Below are 22,451 nucleotides of genomic sequence, written 5' to 3'. Positions count from 1 at the left end.
GTAACCAAGGACAATTATACCAGACACCTAGTGCCGAGATAGTACTCTCCTTAAACACTCTTTTAGCCTGAAGCTTCCTAGGAGTCAAAGCAGGTATGAAATAGGGCAAGTATCTCTCACACATGGATGTTTCTCTCCTTTTCTTTTTCCCCGCCTTCCCCTGTGAATAAATAAAATCTTTTTTAAAAAAGAAAATCTGTTAGAGCACAGAGCAGGAGGCACCAGCACAGTGACAATTCATCCATGCGGCCCTGAATGACTGATTGGTGCGTCACAGTGGCCAGCCCACAAGATCCTAATGAACCATTGCAGAGACATAAGCTAATCCCCTGAAACAGCTAGTTGTGTCTCAGGTCTTTGTAAATTCAGGCAGGTCACAGATCCCTCAAAGCAATAAAATGTGATCAAGCAAGTACGAATTGTGTGCTTTTTCCATCATCATGTCCTTCTGAAGTAAAAATAAGCAAACCCAGAAAACATTACGAATCCAGGGCCCAAGCATTTCAGGTGAGATCCTTTGGGCTGACACTAGTCATTTATATCTCAAAATGAGCTGGGATCCCACTATGTTACATGACCTGTTTTTATTAATTGGTTTAAAGTAGACTATTCCTGATAGAAAAGCATCCAGAAAGCTATATTGGCATTTTAAGGTCACTAAAAATTTGTGAATTCTTGATTCAGTTCATTAAATGAGACAGGGGTGGGTGAACCAAATTCATACCCAAGTCACACCAGGGACAACTGAACATAATAACATCACTCCACAGTTTTTCAGGTCTCTTCGTTGGCATCAGGTACATAAGATTGCAACTGGCAGGAGAACAGAAGAAAACACATTGCCTGCTCACAGTCCACCGTGAGACAAAAACAGAAACAAAAAGAGGAAGAAAAGCTGTGACATGTGTCCCTCCAAGGGCACATCTTCTGTTGCTGTTAATCAGAATGTATGTCCCACTTCCTAGGGCCACTGAAGTCACTAGGCCTGGCAGAGAGGCTTGGAATTTTCCCCTTTGAAAAAGAGAAACTGGGCAAAAAACGGAAGCTAGGCTGATAGGAAATAGAGGGGTGTTTCTCTAAAAATATGTTATCCTAAGGTGATCCCTTTCCAACAAAAAATCTTACGGTCATGTGATGGTAAAATGGAAATGGCTTGCAAACAGGAAGGTGGCAGTCTTGCTCCTTACACCCCACCAAACTAAGTCTCAGCCTCCCACCCCCACTGTTCTCTGCTAGGCTGAAACCTGTGTCCTGCATCTTCCAAGGTGTAGAAAACTCTAGGAAGGTTTTCGTCCTGGCTCAGAACCCAAGGGAAAGTGTCATCTTCCTCTCCTGCAGTCCAGACTATCCTAACCCTACCCCATCCCAGGAATAGGCTGCTCTACACCCATAGATATGACCGGGGCTCTTAGCATAGTGAGGTCCATGTCCATTTTGTAACAGAAATGACTAGTGTTAATGTGACGATGTCTCACCTAAATGCCTGGGGCCTGGATTAGTCATTTTTCTAGGGCTTGCTCACCTTTACTTCAGAAGAGACCCTTACCTTCAGAAATGGCCTTCTTCACGGCTGCCACGTAAGTCTCAGGCTCGTCGTCGCAGGTAATCTCCTGCCAGTGTGCCCAGTCTGGAAAGCAGTCCTGGAACTCCTCGCTGTGCCGTGCCCCGCAGAGCAGCCGGACCATGCGGTGTGGAGGGTAGAAGGCTCTCTGCAGCAGGGGCAGCAGGGTCGGCTGGCCGAAGCACCGCACCAGCTCCTCAGACAGCAACACCACGATGCAGCGCGTGCTGAGAAAGAAGGTCAGGTCCTCGGCTGAGAAGGAGGTCCCAGGGCCCAGCCTATAAGTCAGTGTCTTCTGGCTGCGGACCTGCCGACTGGACAGGAAAAGGGTCTGGAGATACTGGCACCATTCCTCGGCATCCGAGCTGTAGAAGAGGAGGATGTCACACCCTCGGAACACCCCTGAGCAAGAACAAGGCACAGAAGTGTGTTAATACCCTTGCTCCTTCAAAGCTTCTACATGACCTGCAAGATATACCATGCAGACAAGGAGCTGGGCTCCCATAACCTTTCAGTCTGCCTCCAGAATACCTGCCTGACCTCCTTCCCCACTCCCCGTTGGTGTTACAAACACACCAGACTCCCTGTCTTTGCCCAAACATATAATGCTGTTTCAGATGTTTGCATTAGCTATTGCTTCTGCGGGTGTACTCTTCCCTCCACAGCTGATGCAATATAGGATAGGGATGATACTGATGATGACGATGATGATAACAGCAAGCATTTATATATAGCTCACTATGCTCAGACGCTCTTCCAAACACATTGCCTAGTAAACTCATGCAATCATCATAGCGACCTTCTAAGGCAGCCTTGTTTTAAAGATGATAAAACAGAGGTGGCAGGCTAAGTACCTTACCCAAGATCCACAGTGGCAGAGTCAGAATTTGAACTTAGACAGTGTGGCCCCCAGAACCTGGCTCTTTCCCAAATACAGCAGTGACAAGCACAGGTCTGAAGTCAGACAGCCAGTTAGTATCATGTGCAACCTTGGGCAAGTTACTTAAATATTCTAAACCTCAGTTTATTCGTCTGCAAATGGAAATATGACAGCAATATTTATCCACAAGAATTAAATGAATATTTTATGTAAAGTGCTAAGCAAACTGTTTGGAACGTAGTAAACCCTCAATGATTGGTACCTGGTATCATTATCCTTACATTACTATAAACAGTGCATTAATATAAACGCACAGTAGCCATGGTTGAATTAATGCTTTGACCTACACAATACTGTCTGTAAGGTGTCCCTTACCACACCTGATCTGTGACATAGGCTTCCTTCTTCTCCTAGTGAAGCATAAATGCCAGAAACAGAGTCAAAAGGCTCAGAGAAATATTGAGCTAAAAGGGGCTTTTGGATGAAAATGGCGCTCCGAGTAGCGCCGGGCGTGCGGCCACAGCCTGCAGACTGCGCGCCGCGGCCCTGGCGCCTGAGGGCCGGGGCCGTCCGGACGCTGCGCACCGGCCCTAATCTGCTCTCAGTGCGTAAATTCACAGAGAAACATGAATGGATAACAACAGAAGATGGTATTGAAACAGTGGGAATCAGCAATTTTGCACAGGAAGCATTGGGAGATGTTGTTTACTGTAGTCTGCCTGAAGTTGGGACAAAATTGAACAAACAAGATGCGTTTGGTGCTCTGGAAAGTGTGAAAGCTGCTTGTGAACTCTATTCTCCTCTAACAGGAGAAGTAACTGAAATTAATGAAGCTATTGCAGAAAACCCAGGACTTGTCAACAAATCTTGTTATGAAGATGGTTGGCTGATCAAGATGACACTGAGTAACCCTTCAGAACTAGATGAACTAATGAGTGAAGAAGCATATGAGAAATACATAAAATCTATTGAAGAGTGAAAATGGAACTCCCCCCTAAATAAAATAGTATGAAATAACTTAATCTAGCATAGTTGTCTTAAATTAGTGGTGGACAGAATTTTTAGAATAGCAACTTTTAGTCATATCAATGGAAAAACAAACTACAACAATGCTATTGGAAGAAAATATCCCTTAACTTTCTAATGATTGCAGATAAACATAATTTGTATCTTTTTTACAACACCCTATGGGTTTTTAGGCTAGGCTACAGTTATAATACTCAGAATTCCTGAAATCATCTATGGTGAAATTTAGTTATCAGAGTTATTATTTTCAAAGATAACGTTGTTATCTCAAGCCTTATATAATGTAACTTTCTTACATCAGTCTCTGGATTTGGGTCAAAATACTTAATGAACTTTCTATTGGAAATAATTGGCAATGGAGAAAAGTTTCTGTTAGTTGTTTTGATGTCAGATGATGAACAAAACTCTCTTAATTTAGCAATGTACTAAGTTTGCTGGTGCTATTTTTATACAGTGAAGCAGCAGCCTTGCAGGAAAACAGTTTAATAATAAAACACTCAACTTCTTCCTTTAAAAAAAAAGGGCTTTTGGGGGTCACTTGGCTCAAACACCTCATTTAAAGATTAAAAAAAAAAAAACAAAAAACCACTTCAGCTGTGAAGATAAATTCATACCCAGTAATTAGTCACAGAGCTAGGAATAAATGGGTTAGAAGGAGAATAAGACCTCAGAAAGGGCTGGTACCATACATTAGTGATGAAGAAGCCATTGGCAATGTCTTCAGTGGGCTAACAAGCGATGGCAAGCACGGGAAGAAGAGGGAAGAAGAGATTTCCTAGAACATAAGAAGTACCCTTAAGAAGGCAGTGGGGGTCTTGGAGCACTGATTGACTTAGCAGGAAACCAGCAACTTTAGACACCCTGACCAGATGGCCGTGAGCAACTTATGCCACGTTGATGATGAGACAGTGACCCAAAAGCAAGACAGCATTTTTAAGATGGACAGGTTCTGAGCTACTGAGGGAGTATGTGTTCAGTTCACCATGGATCCTGCCTCACTCCTTGCTTCTCTGTTAACAGACATCACAAAACCTATTGTTCATTAAAGACCTCTAGTCATCAAAAATTTAATAACAGGGGAAAAGGAGTGTGAAGTATACAGAACTCTCTACTATTTCACAGTTTTTTCTATAAATCTAAAACTTCTAAAATAAAAGTTTAAATATACAATTGAAATAAAAAGCTCTTATGGGGTTAGCCTCTTCTATATGGAAAACATATTTAAAATGTCTCATTCCAGGGGTTCTAGTGTTAAATTCAAGCCCCCTTTGAGCAAAAGTACTTGAGAAGAAACTGGGTAGTGCGTCAGACCAGTTAACATCACAACCTACTTGGTCACAACCAACCTGTAGCATGACTTCAGACCAATATACTAAATCTAAGCAAATTTTGTCTCAATGTAAATGAGGACAACGAAACCTATCACCTTCCTGATCTTTGCTCTGATACTGAAACTGAAAGCTGGGGAAGTTGTAAAAAAGTCCTAAGTGGAAGTTAAAGTCCCTACATAACATGCTGGTCAATGACAAAGGACTAAATACTTTGTCAGCAACTCTCTTATATAGGGAACACCCTTTTCTTCAAGAATAATTCTCTTCCTTTAAGCATGAATCATTTCTTCACATGTGCCAAGTCAATTATCTCATTTTTGGTTGTTTGTTTATTAAAAGAAATGAAATATGTGAACCAAAGAGGAGTCTATAAATCCTAGACAGAAATGAGGAAGGGTCTTTGTAGAGATTAAAGAACAGGTTTGGCCACAGAAGGAGAAAGGAATCAGTAACAGTAGAGCAGGAGCTGGCTGGTGGCAACAGAAAGTGAGGGCAGTGGTAAGAAACACAGTGACTGAAAGAGAGACTCCTTTGAAAGATTCAGAATCCACCAGAGAAAAGAACAAAGAGGAAGTGCTTCTCAAGCTACCCAGCCCAGACCATTTCTTTAATCTGTAGGTGACGCTGGCACACAATTCATCTGTCCTGGAGCCCCATGTTTGAATCTGCACCCTACTGAAAAAAGATGTGACAAAGAAAAGGTGACCAGGATAGGAAGAGATCTGGAAATGGTTCATAGGAAGAGTTCCCAGGGATTTCAAGTTTTGAGACTTGTTAGGAATATTGAGGGACTTCAAGGATCAGATGGAAGTTAAGATCGTGAAAAATTAAAGGTCCCTTCAAACCCTATTCTCCTGTAAGTACAAGGATGGTAGAAGGATCTGGAGATAAGAGATACTTATGAGAGCTTTCTTCAAAGGTATGAGCTTACAGGTGAAGAAAACAATTCTGGTTTTCAGCAACCAGACTTAGCCACTTGGGAAAGTTACTTACGGCCTCCTTCTCTCTCATGTGCACAAGAGATGTCATCAGAGGCCTAGAGAATATTCCAGGATAGGCTAATTCCACTCCATTTTATTTTGCTTCTCAAGTTCTTCAAGGACAGGGAGCCAAGATTCCCCTTGGTTTCAATAAGCAAATATGCTTTTCAAAAACAAAAGACTAATGATTAACCTTCAATAGAAGGGAATTTAAGGAGATGACATGAATCAGCCATAAAAAGAATGAGGTACTGATGATGTACATTAAACTTGGATGAACCCTGAAATTATTATGCTACATGAAAGAAGCCAGTCACAAAAGATGATACACTATGTGATCCCATTTGTATGAAAGTTCAGAGTAGGGAAATCTATGGAGACAGAAAGTAGAACTTAGGGGTACAGAGGAGGAGAGATTAATGGGGTGATAGCCAAAGCAGACAAAGTTTATTTTTGAGGTGATGAAACTGTTCTGTAGTGATAGTTGTATATGTGTGTGAAGAGACTAAAAACCACTGAATTCTACACTTTAAATGGGCAAATTGTATGTGAATTATATCTCAGTAAAGCTGTTTAAAAGGAAGAGGAGGAGAAGAAGGAGAAGAAGGAGGAGGAAAAGAAGGAGGAGTTGAAGGAGGAGTTGGAGAAAGAGAAGGAGGAGGATAGGAAAGAAAGGAGGAGGAGGATAAGGAGGAGGAGGAGACCACATGGAAGAGTGGCCTGGATGACTCCAGAGCCTACAGCATCTTGGCAAGAGACCCTCTCACCACTATGACCTGCTACCATGGGTCATTGTATTCTCAGATCTCAGGGAGCCCCAGGGACCGCAGAGACCCAGCTCCCTTTCGCAGCACCTTGAGTGGTATCTCACCACGGAGAATGCTGACAGCTCCAACCTTTGCAGATGTCTACAGAAGCCACTGCAGAACCCATAAGCCCCAGGTTTGGTCACTGGGTTTGAGTCCCCATGTGAGTGGGAGCACACCACCTAGCCCTCCAGCCACTTCGGCCACACCCACTTAAACGATGCACTGAGGACACTAAAGGAGAACATCCTCTGCCTCCTCTGCCCAACCCCCTCACCCACCTCCAGCCAGTTTTCTGCTTCCCAGGGGTAACAGCCCAGGGCCTGTTCCCGGCCACAGCAGGAGGTGGGAGCTCCACTCACCTCCTCACCTACTTCTCCCCAGTCACCCTCCTGCTCTGGATGCCTCCTTAAATACACCACATACAACCATTTACTGTTCTTCTACCTGGCCCTCTCTTCCCCCAAATGCCCCCCCTTCAGGTTTTTGCTTGTATGTCTCCTTCTCCATGAGACCTAACCTAGCCGCCTCATTTAAAATTACAACCCTAACCCCCTTTACTCCTCTCTATTGTTTTTCTTTTCTTTTTAATATTTTTTTCTGTGAGTTTTTTTAATATTTATTGATTATGCTATTACACTTGTCCCAATTTTTCCCCTTTGCCGCCCTCCACCCAGCACCCCCCACTCCTTCAGTCTGTTGTTTTTCCCTGCACTTCTCACATCTATTTTCCTTATTAAGCGTATTGCCTGCCTTCCCCCACTACTCCATAAGCTCCATGGGGACATCACTTATGTCTGTTTTGTTTACTGAATATATACTTGACGCCTGGAACAGTGTCTAGAAACAGCAGTCATGCAATAAATATTTGTCGTGTGAATGAATACCCTCTAGATAACTCTGCTTCAGCTTTCAAATGGAACGTGTGAACTATGAAACTACTATTACCAGGGGTTCTTTATTCCCAGTGCAGCTTCTTCTAACCTTCAGAGCCCAGCTGGGGAGACCTGAGGCTAAGCTTAGCTACCTTTCCATGTCCCTGAACTGGGAAGCCTGTATCACCAAATCTAAGAGAACTGTCACCACTGGCCTTTTCTACCTCTCTTCCAAAGCACCATTAAAAGGCTAGACCTCAGGGGATATAGCATCTGCCCACATCCTCCAAGAACAGTGCCTTCTCCTGGCCAACTAGAATTTATTTTTCAAGAGGGCTTTACATCCTGTTGTCATGTGTTATCGCTACTAAAACATCGTGAGATGGGAAGGGAAAACACAAGTAAAACCACTTACAGGTGTAAACATGGCAACTGTATGTAATATTCTCATCTAGTAATTCTTTGTTGACTTATGCTTTCCTTCACAAGACTGAAAACTCCTCAAGAGCAGAGACCAGGCGTGTCCTGGTCGGCACCGAGAACACATTTAAGGTGCACGTTATCCCTCAGCATACACAGTAAGTGCTCATTAGTTGTCTCTGTTATCATCATTATTACGTGATTCGTCTTGGATCTCAGTGAGTGAGTGACTTGCCAAGTGTATACACCCCAGGAACCAAGAAGAGAACCCGAAGACTAATCAGAAAAGCTTCTTGGCACCTTTCGATGGGTAAATACCCAGTGGCCTCCACCTCTCTCTCCATTCCCCAAAGTTCTGTAAAGGACAAAGAAAAAGTGAAGCTAAAGGAATGGTGTTCCTACATTTCTATCAAAATTCCAAGCGAAAAACGAAGCCTGCATAGGTAGAGGAAGAGGGCTCAGGAAGGTGGTCCAAGGGTCGTCTTGGATCTCCCAGGGCCATCCTAGGACTGACTGTCTGAGCTCCCCCTATTGGTCTGAGAAGCGTTTCGCCGGCACAGACAAGTCGGCTCTGCCTTCCTTCAATTCGAACTCTGGGTTCAAAGAGTTGGAAGGACAGGAGAAACGACCCTCAGAAGCTCGGAGGGCTAGTAACAAAGGGAGAACAGAAGATTAGAAAGCGAGGACAGAGGAGGGTCAGGCCGGGGCTGCAGAGAACCGCGTAACAGACTGGGCAGGGGAACGTGGGGAAGTCGGGGTGGAAGCTTTGCGATAGGGAACCGGGGGAAAGAACAGAAAGAGCAAACATCCCTCATCGAAGGGGCTCGACAGAGTTGTGAACGGGAAGGCGCACGGAAGGCTGCGGGGATCCAGAGAGCGCGGAGAGAAAGGGGCGCGCCAGCGGGGAGGCTCCCAGGTGGGCCGGGCGCCCTGCCTACGCACCTGAGGCTGCCATTCTGCGGGGCACAACTCTCAACGCCAGGGTCGCTCCGTGCGCGGGGCCTGGTGCCCGGACCGAGGGGCCGGCGGCGACCCTGGGCTCAGGGCCGGAGGGAAAGCCGGCTCTGCACAGCACCAGCCGCAGCTCTGACGCTTCCTCCCTGCAGGCGGCGAGGACTCGCCGCGAGGGCGTGTCCACAGGGCCGGCTCCGCCTGCGCCTACCCGGCTCAGCCCGGCGGCACCTGCACCCCCAGCCGTTGCGGACGGGAAGTGAGAACCCCCGTCCCGGCGGCCGACCAACTCCCCGCACGGCCTCCACTCCCCTCTTCCCCCATCGGCTCGGGGTAGGGAAGAGGCTGGGGGCTTACCCCATGTGTGCCCAGCCTGGTCTTGTCGCCACCAAAGATCAGCCCAAAGTGGAGGGGGTGTTGAAAGAGGAGGGAGCTAGAAGGTTGAGCTGCTTATCCAACCCCTGTGACCTGGAGCGGGGTGGGGGTTTATGAGCACAGCTGGCCGAGGCATCTCCCCATCCCCTGGGGCTTTCTCCCTGAGCCGCTGCCCCCCGGCAGGAAAGGGGAGGAGGCAGGAAGGGGAAGAGGCACCTTCCCTGGCACCTGGCCCTGGGTGCCAGAGGTTGCCCTTGATTACCCTCCAGTAACTCCTTGGACCTGGTCTCCTGATGACACATAAACATTAATGATCATCTCACATGATCAATGCACGGTATAGTTATCTTTTTATCTCTTGACACATTTGAGGTAGCCCTCATCACAGTCTTTATGTTAGAGCTAAAGAAATAAACCAAACACTCCCAAGTACTGTATTTTGCTCAGACTCCTGCAGGAAGAAAAATGCTCCATAAGGGGCCTGTCTGAGTTCGAAGATAGAGCTTTCACTTAACTCCTGCTCTCACCTGCCAGCTTCTTGTCCTCTTTCCTTTGCCTGCTCCTGTAATTGATATGAGTGGCACTGTCCCTTTGAATCCTCAATGCAGGGTCTAAGAAGATGTATCCAGAGAGCAGAGATGAGGGAAAGACGGGGTTAGGCAAAGGTGGAAATAAATGGATTTAAGAATGGAAATACCAGGGTTGAAGCTGAAAATTCATTTTCGACTACTGCCATAACTAAATGGCTTAAAAGAGTACAGATATATTACGTTACTGTTCTGTAATTCAGAAGTCCAACATGAATGGCATTGGGCTAAAATCAAGGGTTGGGTTCCTCCTTTCTGGGGGCTCTAGAAGGGAATCCATTTCCTTGTCTTTTTCAACTTCTAGAGACTACACTTGTGGGCTCATGGCCTCCGTCATCTTCAAAGCCAGCCGCATAACATCTCTCTGACCCTGCTTCTGGGACATCATATCTCTGACTCTCTCATCTGCCTCCCTCTTCTACTTTCAAGGATTCTAGCAATTACATTAATCCTGCCCAGATAGTCCAGGAAAATCTCCCTGTTTTAAGGTCAACTGACAAGCAACTTTAATACCATTTACAACTTTAATTCTCTCTTGCCATGTAGCATAACACATTTACAGGTTCTAGGAGTTAGGATATGGATGTCTTTGGGGTGGGGTGTGGAGGAGATGTTACTCTGCCTACCACAGTCCTGAATTCCAAAAGAGGAGATGAGCTTGCTACCTGCTATACCTTACACCTGTTGCCCACATTCAGGACTTCTCTGCCCTCCAGACTAGGTTAGACACACACACACACACACCCATTATGTACTTGCACAGCCCTGTACTGTTCTTTAGTAAAAATTACATAGATATTTCGGGGCATGTAGTTAAATTTGTGTCTCCTCCATTCAACCCTACGCCCCTCAGAGACAGGATCCAAGCCTGCCTTTTTCACCATAGAACCTCCAGCACTTGGACATAACTGTGACACAGAGAAGATGCTCAGAAAGTATTTGACCGAGTAAACGAATGAATATGGCCAGGAAATCCTTAAATTTGAGACAGAAGGGTAGAAGAGACTTTTCAGACACTGAAAATCTTGGAGCCCTAAGCTTGGAGGAGGGAAATATAAGATGTCAAAAATAAGTTGTACAGCCCTGGCTGCTGTGGCTCAGTGGACTGAGCGTCGGCCTGCGAACCAAGTGTCACTGGTTTGATTCCCAGCAGGGCACATGTCTAGGTTGAATGCCATGTCCCCAGTTGGGGGTGCGTGAGAGGCAACCGCACATTGATGTTTCTCTCCCTCTCTTTCTCCTTTCCCCTCTCTCTAAAAACAGATAAATAAAATAAAATAGAGTAACCTTGTTAAAAAATAAATTTAAAAAAATAAATAAAAAAGAACCAGAGAGATGAGAGTGTGTCATCTAAGGAACAGAAGGATGAGGAAAGGGGAGAAATCCCTGCTTTTTACATCTTCAATATGTTATTTCATAATCTCTCAGGTCTAGGGGCCAGACCCCTTTTCCTGGTTTTAAAGACTTCACTTGCTAGGATAAAAAGTAGAAGCGGAGAAGCATACCGTAATGGATGTTTTTAATTCATCTTCATTTCTTAACTACCCTATGAGGAAGGTACTAATAGTATACCCATTTTACAGATACCAAAGTTAATTAACTTGCCCAAGGGCACGCAGATAGTAAATTACAGAGCTGAGTGTTATGCCCAGACATTCTGGCTCCAGAGTTCATGCTTCTGCTCACTAGAGTAGGCAGTAAATGCTTGAAGCAGGCCCTGCTGTGACCTGAAAGGCCACACAAACCACCACTGGCCTGTGCTGGCATCACCTCCCATTGCAGGTAGCAGGACAATAGCTCTCTGTCATCTGTGAGTTCCCCCTGCTCTGCCAGGAGTGCTTTGCACTCATGAAACATGAACATCAGGAGCGAGTCCTCCCTCAGAGTTCCCCCAGCAACCCCACCTCTGCCCACCTCCCTGTCAGTGTCCCATAAGACAATCAGCATTTTTCACCAGCACATCTCCGGTGCCTAGCTCAGGGTCCAGCACACAGCAGATGGTCCACAGGCATTAGTTGTTTGTTTTTAAATCATCAGGCTCAACCTGCCCTTTTTTACAGATAAAGACACTGGTATGCAGGTCACACTTAATCTGGCCAAGGTCCCACAACCTTCATCTGAGGCCCTTGTTCCTTGCTTTGATCAGGAGATCAAGGAGAATCCATACATTCATACAGACAGGATGGAGTGTGTGAAGACTGGGCTACAGGGGACAGGCTGGTGGGCCTTCACAGGTGGCAGAGGGAAAAAGACTTCCAGGGTACTAGGTAGATCCTGGAAACACCCTGGATTTAGAAAGACTGCTGCCCTTTCTACCTGCTCAAAACAGTTTTAGCCCAACCCAATGGGGAATTATATTAAAACCCAATGCAAGCTATTTGGGGACATTTGTATCTTTTTAGGAACAAGTACCTTTGCAGATGAAGCCTAGCCCTCTTGCAGGAGTGAGGCCTCCTTCCCTAATAATCCAAATGACCACTCCCCATGAAGGTTCTACCACAGGCCAAGGGCCCCTCCTAGGGCCACGATGAGCAATGGCAGTGCCCATTTCCAGGTCCTGGGTCAAGTTCAAAGGAACAAATGTGGGGCATCGACTATGTGGTCAACTCTGCTCAGAGTGCTGTCACTTATTCAGGTCTCTTGAATCTTTACATCAAACCTGTGAGGTAGGCATATTATCACCCCGTTTTATAGATAAACGAAGGCTTCAATGAGGCAACCTACCAGACCCAAGGTCACTTGATTTTGAAGTCAAAACTAAATTTTGAATTTAAATCCATTTGTTACACAAGAGCTGCTTCTCTTGTCATGCATTGTGATTCAGAAGCCACACCAGCTCTTCTGTTCTAGTTCCATGATTCCCCAACCTAAATGTAATCTTAGTAACAGGAAAAAGGCGTGTTGCAGAGATTACTGGCTGCACATCTAATATCTATTGTCCTCGTGTTTCCGAGTAACAAGATTACAATTTATTTGGGGGCAGTAATATGCTCAGTCAAAAGACTCCATTCCCCAGCCTCTCTTGCAACTTAAAAGAGGCTGATAAGATGTAAATGGAAGTCATTGGCTCGGGCCTCAAGAAAGTTTCTTTATGGGATGCTTAACTCTGCTGGAACAGTCTAAGTCTCTCTCCCTCTCTCTCTCTCTCTCTCTCTCTCTCTCTCTCTCTCTCTTTCTGCTCCTGCCTGGAATGTGAATGAAATGGCTGGAGATCCAAGAGCCCTCTTAGATTATGAGGTGACTGTGTGAACAAAAGCCACACGTTGTGGAGCAGGAAGATGGGCAGTCTGCTTCCCAACTGCCCATGGAGCCCCCAAACAAGCTGCAGGTTTCCACCTCTGAATTCTCTTACATGAAAGAGAAATAAATACATCTCTGTCTTGTCTGAGCTATAATTATGTGTGTTCTGCTATATGTAGCCAAACCTAGTTCTTTCCTGGTATGAGAATGGAAGCTAACATTTATTGAGCGCCGACTGTAATATGTGAATTTCCTTATGCTATCTCACACTCATTCTGAATCATAGGTATTATCTCAGTTATTGTCATAGGTATTATCATCACTGCACAGGTGAAAAATCTGAGATTCAGAGATGTTAGATAAATTTTCCATGGTCATTCAGCTGTAGCCAACTAGGATTCAAACTCAGCTCAGTCTGAGCCCCGAGTCCAGGGCCTATCCATTGTACAGTGACATATTGGGTGACTTTAAAGAGTTAATTAAGAGTACTTCCTGAGGACAGGTGGGTGCTTTCAAGTGGAGGGTCACCACTGAGTCCTCAGCACCTCGCGTTGCGTGCAGATGGTGCCTTCATTCGTGCATGAAAGCATGTCTTGCACATTCTCTAGTTCTGCCTTCTGAGGTGCTGAAGCAGAAAGTCTAGGCAGTTGTGACAGAAATTTCAGGACTTAGTCTCATAGACTCTCAGAATGTTAAAGCTGGAAAAGACCCTAAGAGGTCATTAGTGGACACATGTGGAAACTAAGGCCGAGAGAGGCAAAGTGACCTTTCTGACATTATACACTGAGCTGGGGACAGAACCAGGATTAGAAATGATGGTCCTGATTCCTAGTCTGGTGTTTTTTAGCTGTATCTGATCACCTATTTTTGCCCTACCAATAAAAACAGCAACTGCAGAAAATTCTTTCCTTGATAAGATGCTTTAACTTTGTAGTTCTTTCCCAAAAATCTATCACAAGCTCCCAGAGGGTTAAACTAAAGTTGAAAATGTATAGGATAAGCCGCACATTTATATATTTTCAATTTACTAATATTTTGTTAAGGATTTTTGCATCTGTGTTCTTGGGGAATATTGGTCTCTAATTTTATGTTTTGTAATGCCTTTTATTCGTTTTTGGTGTCAGGTCTAATATGACCTCATAAAACAAGTTTGAAAGTATTTCCTTCTCTATTTTCTATTAGAAAATCATTGGTCTTATTTCTTTCTTAAATGTTTGATAGAATTAACCATTCAACCAATCTAGACCTAAACCTTTCTTTGTGTAACAGTTCTGCTAACAATTTTAATTGTCTCACTATTCAGGCTATTCAGATTTTGTGTTTCATCTTGAGCTAGTATTGGTAAATTGTATTCTTCATGGAATTTGTCCATTTCACCTAAGTTTTAAAAAATGTATTAATATGAAGTCATTCTTAATATTTCCTGTTATACTTGTAATGTCTGTAGGATCTGTAATGATAGCTCCTCTTTTATTTCTGTTATTGGTAATTTGTGTCTTCTCTCTCTCTTTCTCTGCCTGTCTCTCTTGGTCTTGGTAGAGGTTTGTCAGTTTTATTGAACTCTCCAAAGAAGCTGCTTTTTGGTTTTGTTAACTTCCCTATTGTTTGTTTTCTACTTCGTTGGTTCAAGCCCTTTACTATTTCCTTCCTTCTGCTTACTTTGATTTCATTTTGCTCTTTTGTAGCTCCCAAAGGTTTAAACTCTAGTGATTAATTTTATTCACTTCATCTTTTCTAATATAAATATTTAAGGCTCTAACTCTCCCCTAATTTGGATGCTTTAGCTGCATCTCCCAAGTTTGGTATGTTGTGTTTTCATTATAATTCAGTTCATAATATTTTCTAATATACTCTGTAATTTCTTCTTTGAGCCATAGCTTATTTAGAAGTGAGTTAATCTTCGCCCTGGCTGGTGTGGCTCAGTGGATGGAGCACTGGCCTACAAACCAAAGGGTTGCTGGTTCAAGTCCCAGTCAGGATACATGCCCGGGCTGCAGGCCAGGTCCCCAGTTGGGGGTGCATGAAAGGCAACTACAAATTGAGCTTCTCTCCCTCTCTTTCTGCTGCCCTTCCCCTCTCTCTAAAATAAATAAAGTCTTTTTCTTTTTTTAAGTGAGTTAATCTTCAAATATTCTGGGTTTTTTTAGAGATATCTTGTTATTGATTTCTATTATGGTCAGAATGTAGATTCTGTACAATTTTAAATATTTTAATTTATTGAGGTTGTTTTATGGTCCAGTTATGATCTATCTTGGTGAAAGGAATTTGTGTTCTACATTTGTTGGGTATACTGCTAATTAGCTCAAGATGACTGAGAGTGCTATTCTGATCTTTTAAGTCTTTACTAATTTTTGTTTAGTTCTATCAATTGCTGAGAGATACATGTACAAATGTTATCTTAATACATGTTATTTTAAATGAATTAAAAGGGAAAATAGTCATTTCCATTTTCATATATATTCTACTTCTGGTGCATGTCCATGTTCTGTCTAAAATCACTTCTTAAACCAACTAATATCATTTTGGTAGTTACTCCATGGGATCAGGGGTCTCCTCATATAGTAATTAGAACCACTGGCTAAATTTTAAATGAGAGAGAGAGAGTCAGCAGAGGTTTGGGCAGAGTTTGCTCTCTTGCTCTCTCCGCTCTGAGATGACTCTCCTCACTTTCTAGCTGCTGTATCCTCTGATCCTTCAAGACAGTTGGACTGTATATGATCTGTCTGAATTTTGGCTACCTCACAGGGCGTGAACTGGGGTCTACTGTCTGGCAAAAAGACTATAAAACAGAGAAACCCAGTGCTATTCACTCCACTCCAGCACCTGCTTTTTGTTACCCTCTATTGCTTTAGGCACTTATTATTTCTTTTTGTTTTGTCCAGAGTTCATGGTGCTCCCTTTAAAGGGTTAGCCCAAGAGGAGCCACTCTATTGTTGGAATCAAAAACCATTAGCATCTCAAGCCCAGTGAAGAGATGGATCAGCTGGACAGTTGCTAGAAGGGCCACCATCTAAGGGATGCTAAAACATCACAGGAATAAATAAGAAATATGGTGCTCAGTAACTCAAGTTTCCATAGGTTACTCCTTATATAATAGATGAAATGTGAATTGTTTCCTCTGTTGCTTAAGTAAACACATCCCTCATGTGGACACTTAAAAACTAAAAAAGTCCAAGCCCTGGCTGCTGTGGCTCAGTGAATTGAGCGTTGGCCTGAGAGCCAAGTGTCACTGGTTCAATTCCCAGTCAGGGCACATGACTAGGTTGCACGTCAGGTCCCCAGTCGGGGGTGCGAGTGAGAGGCAACCACACAGAGATGTTTCTCTCCCTCTCTTTCTCCTTTCCCCTCTCTCTAAAAATAAAATAAGTAAATAAACAAATAAATAAATAATTAATAAAAAAAAAAAACAACTAAAAAAGTCCATTGATCTAGACATGCCTCTAGGTCAATACACGTGTATCTAACTCCTTCCTTAAAAAAGTTGTGTAATACTCCATAGTACCATAATACATCAACTCCTCTCTGGTGGAATTTCGTGTTAAGTTCTTATTTTTCTTCAGGTTAGATGCATCTCTTTGCCCCTATAAAGCCATGGTATAATAAATTTCCTTGAATGCATTTCTTTATGTACTGCTGTTATTATTCTTTCTCTAGGATAGATTACAAAAAGCAGTATTGCTGAATTGAAGGACATGTGCATTTTTTAAAATACATAATGTTAGAATACTTTTCAGAGAGGCTGTATAAATTCATATTTCACACCCATATTGATAGTTTTACCAGTCTATTTTTGACAATCTAATGGATCAAAATGCTATACTTTTTATTGTCCTAATTTATATTTCTTTGAATATCATTGTGGTTGAGAATCTTTTCATATTGCTGATGATTTACACTTCTTTTTTGGAAGTGTCTGTTGATATGTTTTGTCAAATTCTAATTGGATTGTCTCAAAATTGGTTTGTAGGAGCTGTGGTACATTAGCAACATTTGTCCTTTGTCATCTATATTTTAAGCATTTAGTCTACCATTTGTCTTTTGATTTCATTTATAGTATCTTTTGTTATTCAAAAATATGTTCATTTTTAAGAGGTGATGTATGACTATTATGTTTAGGTGGTGACCCTTAAGGTATCTAGATTTTATCTTTTGCTTCAAAAGGTGTTCTTTACTTCATGATTTTATAAATAACTCTTTATAATTGTTTCTAATATTTTATATTTAAATTTTTAATCCATCTGGCATTTATTTTTGCATATGATGTGGGTTAGAAGTGTAACCATGTTTTTTTCCAGATGGATAGTCAGTTCTGCCAGCACTATATATTAAGTAATTTATCTTTCTCCTCTAAATAAGATGTTGTTGGTTTTTTTTTTTAAGATTTTATTTCTTTATTTTTAGGGAGAGGGGAAGGGAGGGAAAAAGAGGGGGAGAGAAACATCAATGTGTGGGTGCCTCTGTACACCCCCAACTGGAGACCTGGCCCGCAATCCAAGCATGCGCCCTGACCAGAAATTGAGCTGCAGCCTTTCGGTTTGCAGGCCGGCACTCGATCCACTGAGCCACACCAGCCAGGGCAATAAGATGTTATTTTATTTATATCAAGTCTTCATTTGAATTTGTTTCTGGATTCCTTATTAGGTTCTACTTGTATTACAGTCATGTGCTGCTTAATGGCAAAGATATGTCCTTAGGTAAGTAATTTTACAGGGTATACTTATACAAACTAGATGGAATAACCCTCTCTACACACCTAGGTTATATGGGATAGCCTATTGCTCCTAGGCTACAAATCTATACAGCATGTTACTGTATAAAACAACATGAGATCAGATCAAGCACAATAAAAAATGATGCAGTCAAGAGATGTGGTCAACACAGGCATATGAGGCTGCTGCCTGCTTAACATGGCATACTGCTTTACAGCAATTTTTATAAGTAGAAAAAATAACAATAAAAAGTATAATAACCCTGGCTGGTGTGGCTCAGTGGATTGAGTGCCAGCCTTTGAACCAAAAGGTCACCGGTTGGCTTCCCAGTCAGGGCACAAGTCTGGGTTGCAGACCAGGTCCCTAGTTGAGGGGTGGGTGGTGAAAGGCAACCAATAGATGTATCTCTCACAGATCAATGTTTCTCTCCCTCTCTTTCCCCCTCCATTTCTCTCTCTAAAAATGAATAAATAAAATCTTTTTAAAAAGTATAAAAAATACTTAAACCAGGTACATGGTAGTGTATCATCATTATCAAGTATTATGTACTGTATATAATTATATGTACTATACAGTTTGGTGCTTCTCTCGTAAGTTCTAGACACACATCTCCAGCTACTGGTTAGATATTTAAAATTTAACATTTCCAAAATTAAAATCTATAAACTAGTTCTGATAGTCTTCATCTTGGTGTAGGACACCAGCAATGGCCTACGCCAAAAGCCTGGGTTATCCCCTCTTCCCTCCTCTCCTTCATCACCCAGATGCAGTTCTCATGTCTAACACATATGATTTTCTTCTTGCTGCTTTGATTGAATTCTCTTCTCTCCATCCTCACTGACCCATGTCCTAACTCAAGCCCCATCATTTCTTCTCTTAATTCCTGGATCAGCCTCCTAACTGTTCTTCCTGCCTGGAGACTTTGTCCCTCTGAGCTATTCTCCACCAGAATAATCTTTCCAAACCACAAATCAGCATGTCCTTTGCCTGTTTAAATCCCTCAATGATTCTTTGTAGTAGGTTTTAATCCCTAACTACCTGTGCTATTTTCCTACCCTTCTTCACCACCTTCTCTCTCTGCTCCTCCCTCCCCACAAGCCACTCTCTGCTTCAAACATACAAGGTCTGTCCAGAAAGTATCCAGCCATGCAATATGAAAAATAGAGGCATTTATTGAAGAAGATACAAGGAACATTGTACATAGGACAATGATGCCTCAGTCTCTTTCAAAGTAGGCACCTTGGGACCTCACACAATTTTCCCAGTGTCTCTTCCACTGTTCTAAACACTCTGCAAAATCCTTCGTTGGAATCACCATCAGCTGCCCCATCATATTCTCCTGAATCTCATCAATGGTCTGAAATCTCTTCCCTTTCAAAGGTGACTTTAGTTTGGGGAAAAGCCAGAAGTTGCAGGGCACCAAATCTGGGCTGTAGGGGCTCTGAGTCACCTGAGTGATCTGATGCTTCACCAAAAAAACTCTGCACCATCCCTGAAAACCTTCTGAATCATCCAAATAGTTTCCACAGAGGAATACTCAAGCTTAACACAATATCTGATGCAGACTCATTGCTCTACTCACTCAGTCATTTTGAATTCAATGACCACACAGTACACACGCTCACTCAATGGCATCGACCATCCCCAATAAAGTCATCATCGTTCACACATGCACATCCCAGTTGGCTCTCCTTGGCTGCCAGGTTACATCGATGTCATGAAAATTATTCTGATTACATTAACAGTGGCTGGGCTTTTTCCAAACAGACCTTGTATTTATAGTTCCCATGAATGGGCCTTGTTGTTGTTTCACATTCACACCTCCATACCTCTTCATATTTTGTTCCCTGTGCTGGGACTGCCCTTCCTCTCTCCCTTCCTCAGGATTCAGATCAGAAAACCTCTCTCTGGGTAGTTTTCCCAGCTTATCTACTCTTCCTCTCATTTCCCCTCCCCAGCCCTTGCTACTCCAGCTCGCATCACTCTGGGGTGGAGTCTATCGTGTCCCCACAATGAGACAGAGAGCTCCTGGAGGTCCAGCCTATGTCTTGGGCACTACTGGACCCCTGCTACCCGGCACACCATAGGAACTCAGAAAATATTAGCTAAATGAATGAGTAGGTGCCTGAAGGTCAGAAACAGAGGGACAGAAGAGGCAGAATTTGAGAAAATGATAGTGTTTGTTTGCTTTTAGTCATGGGGTGCGACTTTAGGGCAACAGGGTTTTTAATCGCTCTGAAATATTGATATATTAAATAAGTATACAGTTCATATACATAGAAAAATCTGTAGTTAACTATTGTTAACTATTATTGACATATTAAATTATTATTAATAATGAACTACTCTTAATAAATGTATCTAATTAGATTTGTAAATATATTGATCTATTTATTGAAAAAGAGTCTATAAGAAAATATATCTAAATATATGGAGGTGAGATTATAAATGACTTTTTTTTCAATTTTTCTGATAAAAATGTATAAATTTTATCATGAGAAATAAATGATATTTTTTTTAAAAGAGAGCTCATTCTATCTAGAAATGCAGAAGAGACTTCTTCTTTAGCTGTAGCCCACCTACGAGCAGAGTTCCTCACACCTGGTTTTAGAACCACTGCCCCATCTTGCATCTCACAAACACACACAGTGGCCCTTTCTCTGGGGCTGCCCTGACTGTCTTCTCCCAAGCTCATGCCTCCAGCAGTCCTAGGCCTCAGGACTGGCCATCTGTGAGTCACGCTGTTCTCCGTAACTGGGTAAGAAGTCTGAGCTTCCTCTCCTGGTCAGTCTGCAGACTTTGCTTGGGAGGGTGGGAGCTGGGAGTCCTCTGTGAGCTATGGAGTGATTTCTGCCTCCTGGAGCTTTCTCTGGAGGGAGGGTCTGCTTCCTCTACTAACCATCGGACATGGCTCCTGAGATCGGGGCTTAGGTCAACTAGCTTGGGGTTGTTTGTTTTGTGGGGACACAATGTCCTCCTCATCTGGCATTTTGTATCTTTCCATTTCCTTGAAGTCCAGACCATGACTTGCCAATTAAAAGCTTTGTTTCTATTTAGATTTTCTGCAAGTTCTTCTCACTCCTCTTCTGTGATTTCCTTCAGCTTAGGGCCACTTTCCTTTCCAAGTCTGGCCAAACTTCTGGCAGAAGTCCCTCAATAATCAGCCAATCCAATAATATAACACATTATATAATATATATAAAATATATATATTACTTTAAAAATCACATATACATATATCCTTCATGACTAGCTTTCATCTGAAGAATCTCCGCCCCTAGAAAATTATACATACATATATCAAAGTTGATTCCTGAATTTGCAATTTCCCTCCTCGAATTGTTCAAGCACCCAAGGAGCTGAGCAGAAGAGGGCCCCTAGTTTCACTGCCTGTAGGACTCAGAGGGCGACTGCAGCCCTTTCGACATGGACACTTCCCCTTCGGGGCCCTGCACCTCAGCCTTAACTGCAAAGTCAGGCTCTAGCAGCTGCCTCTCCCAGCTTCTCATGACCACAGCTTCGCTCAAGGACTTCGTCTGGCTCTCGAAACAGTCAACTCTTCTCTGCCTCTCAGTCGCCATCCTTCTACCTGCTTCTCTTCTCCCCTGAATGGCCCCAACTCCCTTCCTCACCAGACAGGCGCTGGGGCTCACAAACAAACTCTGCCTCACCTGTTCCTTTCTCCTTTCTTCCATAGATACCATCCACTCAGGCTTCCCTCACTTTCCCCCACATTCTCACTACTTCTTTTCCAGTTTGTTGTTATTGTTGCTTTACTTTTTAATATGAAACTAATACATATTTATCAGCAAACAGTAGGTAGGGTAAGCTTTCATTAAGTTCCTAGGGGGCTTGATCTTCCCATATGTTGACTATTGGCTGTAGCTGACTTAAAGACACAAGAAAAGGACTTGAAAAACCCACCTTATCTTCTTCATTGCTTCTTCATATTTTCTTGAGGGCAAAAACAAGACGTGTGACCCCGGTGCTAAGATCCTCTGGAGGTCCAGGGAGCAATGCACTGTTGCCTGTGTTCAATTTACCTGAATAGATTAAAATCCAGGAAACTACAGACACAAAAAATTAATGAATACTCATTGCAGAAAAATTCAAATACAGCCGGGTCAAAAAGCAAAAGTAGAAGTGAGCTTCAGGCTCTTCAGGCTGCGCTCACACTGCAGCAGCGCCCCACCATCAGGCTCGCCTGATGCCCACACACAGGCCACAGGCCTCCGGCCCCAGCTGCAAGCCCAGAAAGCACAAGGTTCTTGGTTTTTGCTTTTGCTTTTAAGTTTGCAGCAAATGCATCAGGCTGCACAACCTGAGCCAAACTGACATGTCTTTAGTTATACCACTTCATGTAAATATTCATGTTTCGCTGCAGAAATTCTAAAGGGTTTGATTGTGAATTGCTGCCTCAGACACTGAGGGTTTTCTGCACTTATACACCTTTGTAAAATCTGAAAAATTCAGAATTCCAAAGCACCTCTGACATCTAGGGGTCAAAACTGTGGACCTGAATATTTAAAAGAAGTGATGATGATAATAATGATGATCCTGTGTGGCAACTACATGCTCTAGGAGCTGCTAAGCACTTTGCATATATTAATTAATCCTTATAATATGCCCACAAGGTAAGTACTATTATCTTCACCTTCATTTTAGACATAAGGAAAGGTAGTATATTGTACATACTATTTATTGCTTGCT

At 43.0% G+C, this 22,451-nt stretch overlaps 1 protein-coding gene and 1 pseudogene across 1 annotated transcript in view; one reads left to right on the top strand and one right to left on the bottom strand.

Moving 5' to 3' along the window:
• Positions 1–1,976, bottom strand: part of PIK3AP1 (phosphoinositide-3-kinase adaptor protein 1) — a gene marked incomplete at its 5' end in the record, with an annotated part of 90,296 nt that extends 88,320 nt beyond the window's left edge. The window contains one exon of the mRNA XM_090277914.1: positions 1,547–1,976. Within this exon, the coding sequence (XP_090134040.1) occupies positions 1,547–1,976 (430 nt within the window). The remainder of the gene's footprint in view (positions 1–1,546) is intronic.
• A 952-nt stretch (positions 1,977–2,928) lies between these two features.
• LOC150009917 (glycine cleavage system H protein, mitochondrial pseudogene) lies at positions 2,929–3,458 on the top strand (annotated as a pseudogene).
• The last annotated feature ends 18,993 nt before the right edge of the window (positions 3,459–22,451 follow it).

The sequence above is a fragment of the Furipterus horrens genome, unplaced genomic scaffold (assembly GCF_987537825.1).
Source record: "Furipterus horrens unplaced genomic scaffold, mFurHor1.1.pri manual_scaffold_5, whole genome shotgun sequence".
Classification (NCBI taxonomy): domain Eukaryota; kingdom Metazoa; phylum Chordata; class Mammalia; order Chiroptera; family Furipteridae; genus Furipterus; species Furipterus horrens.
The sequence above is the reverse complement of the archived record's forward strand: the minus strand, read 5'-3'. Positions and strand labels throughout refer to the sequence as shown.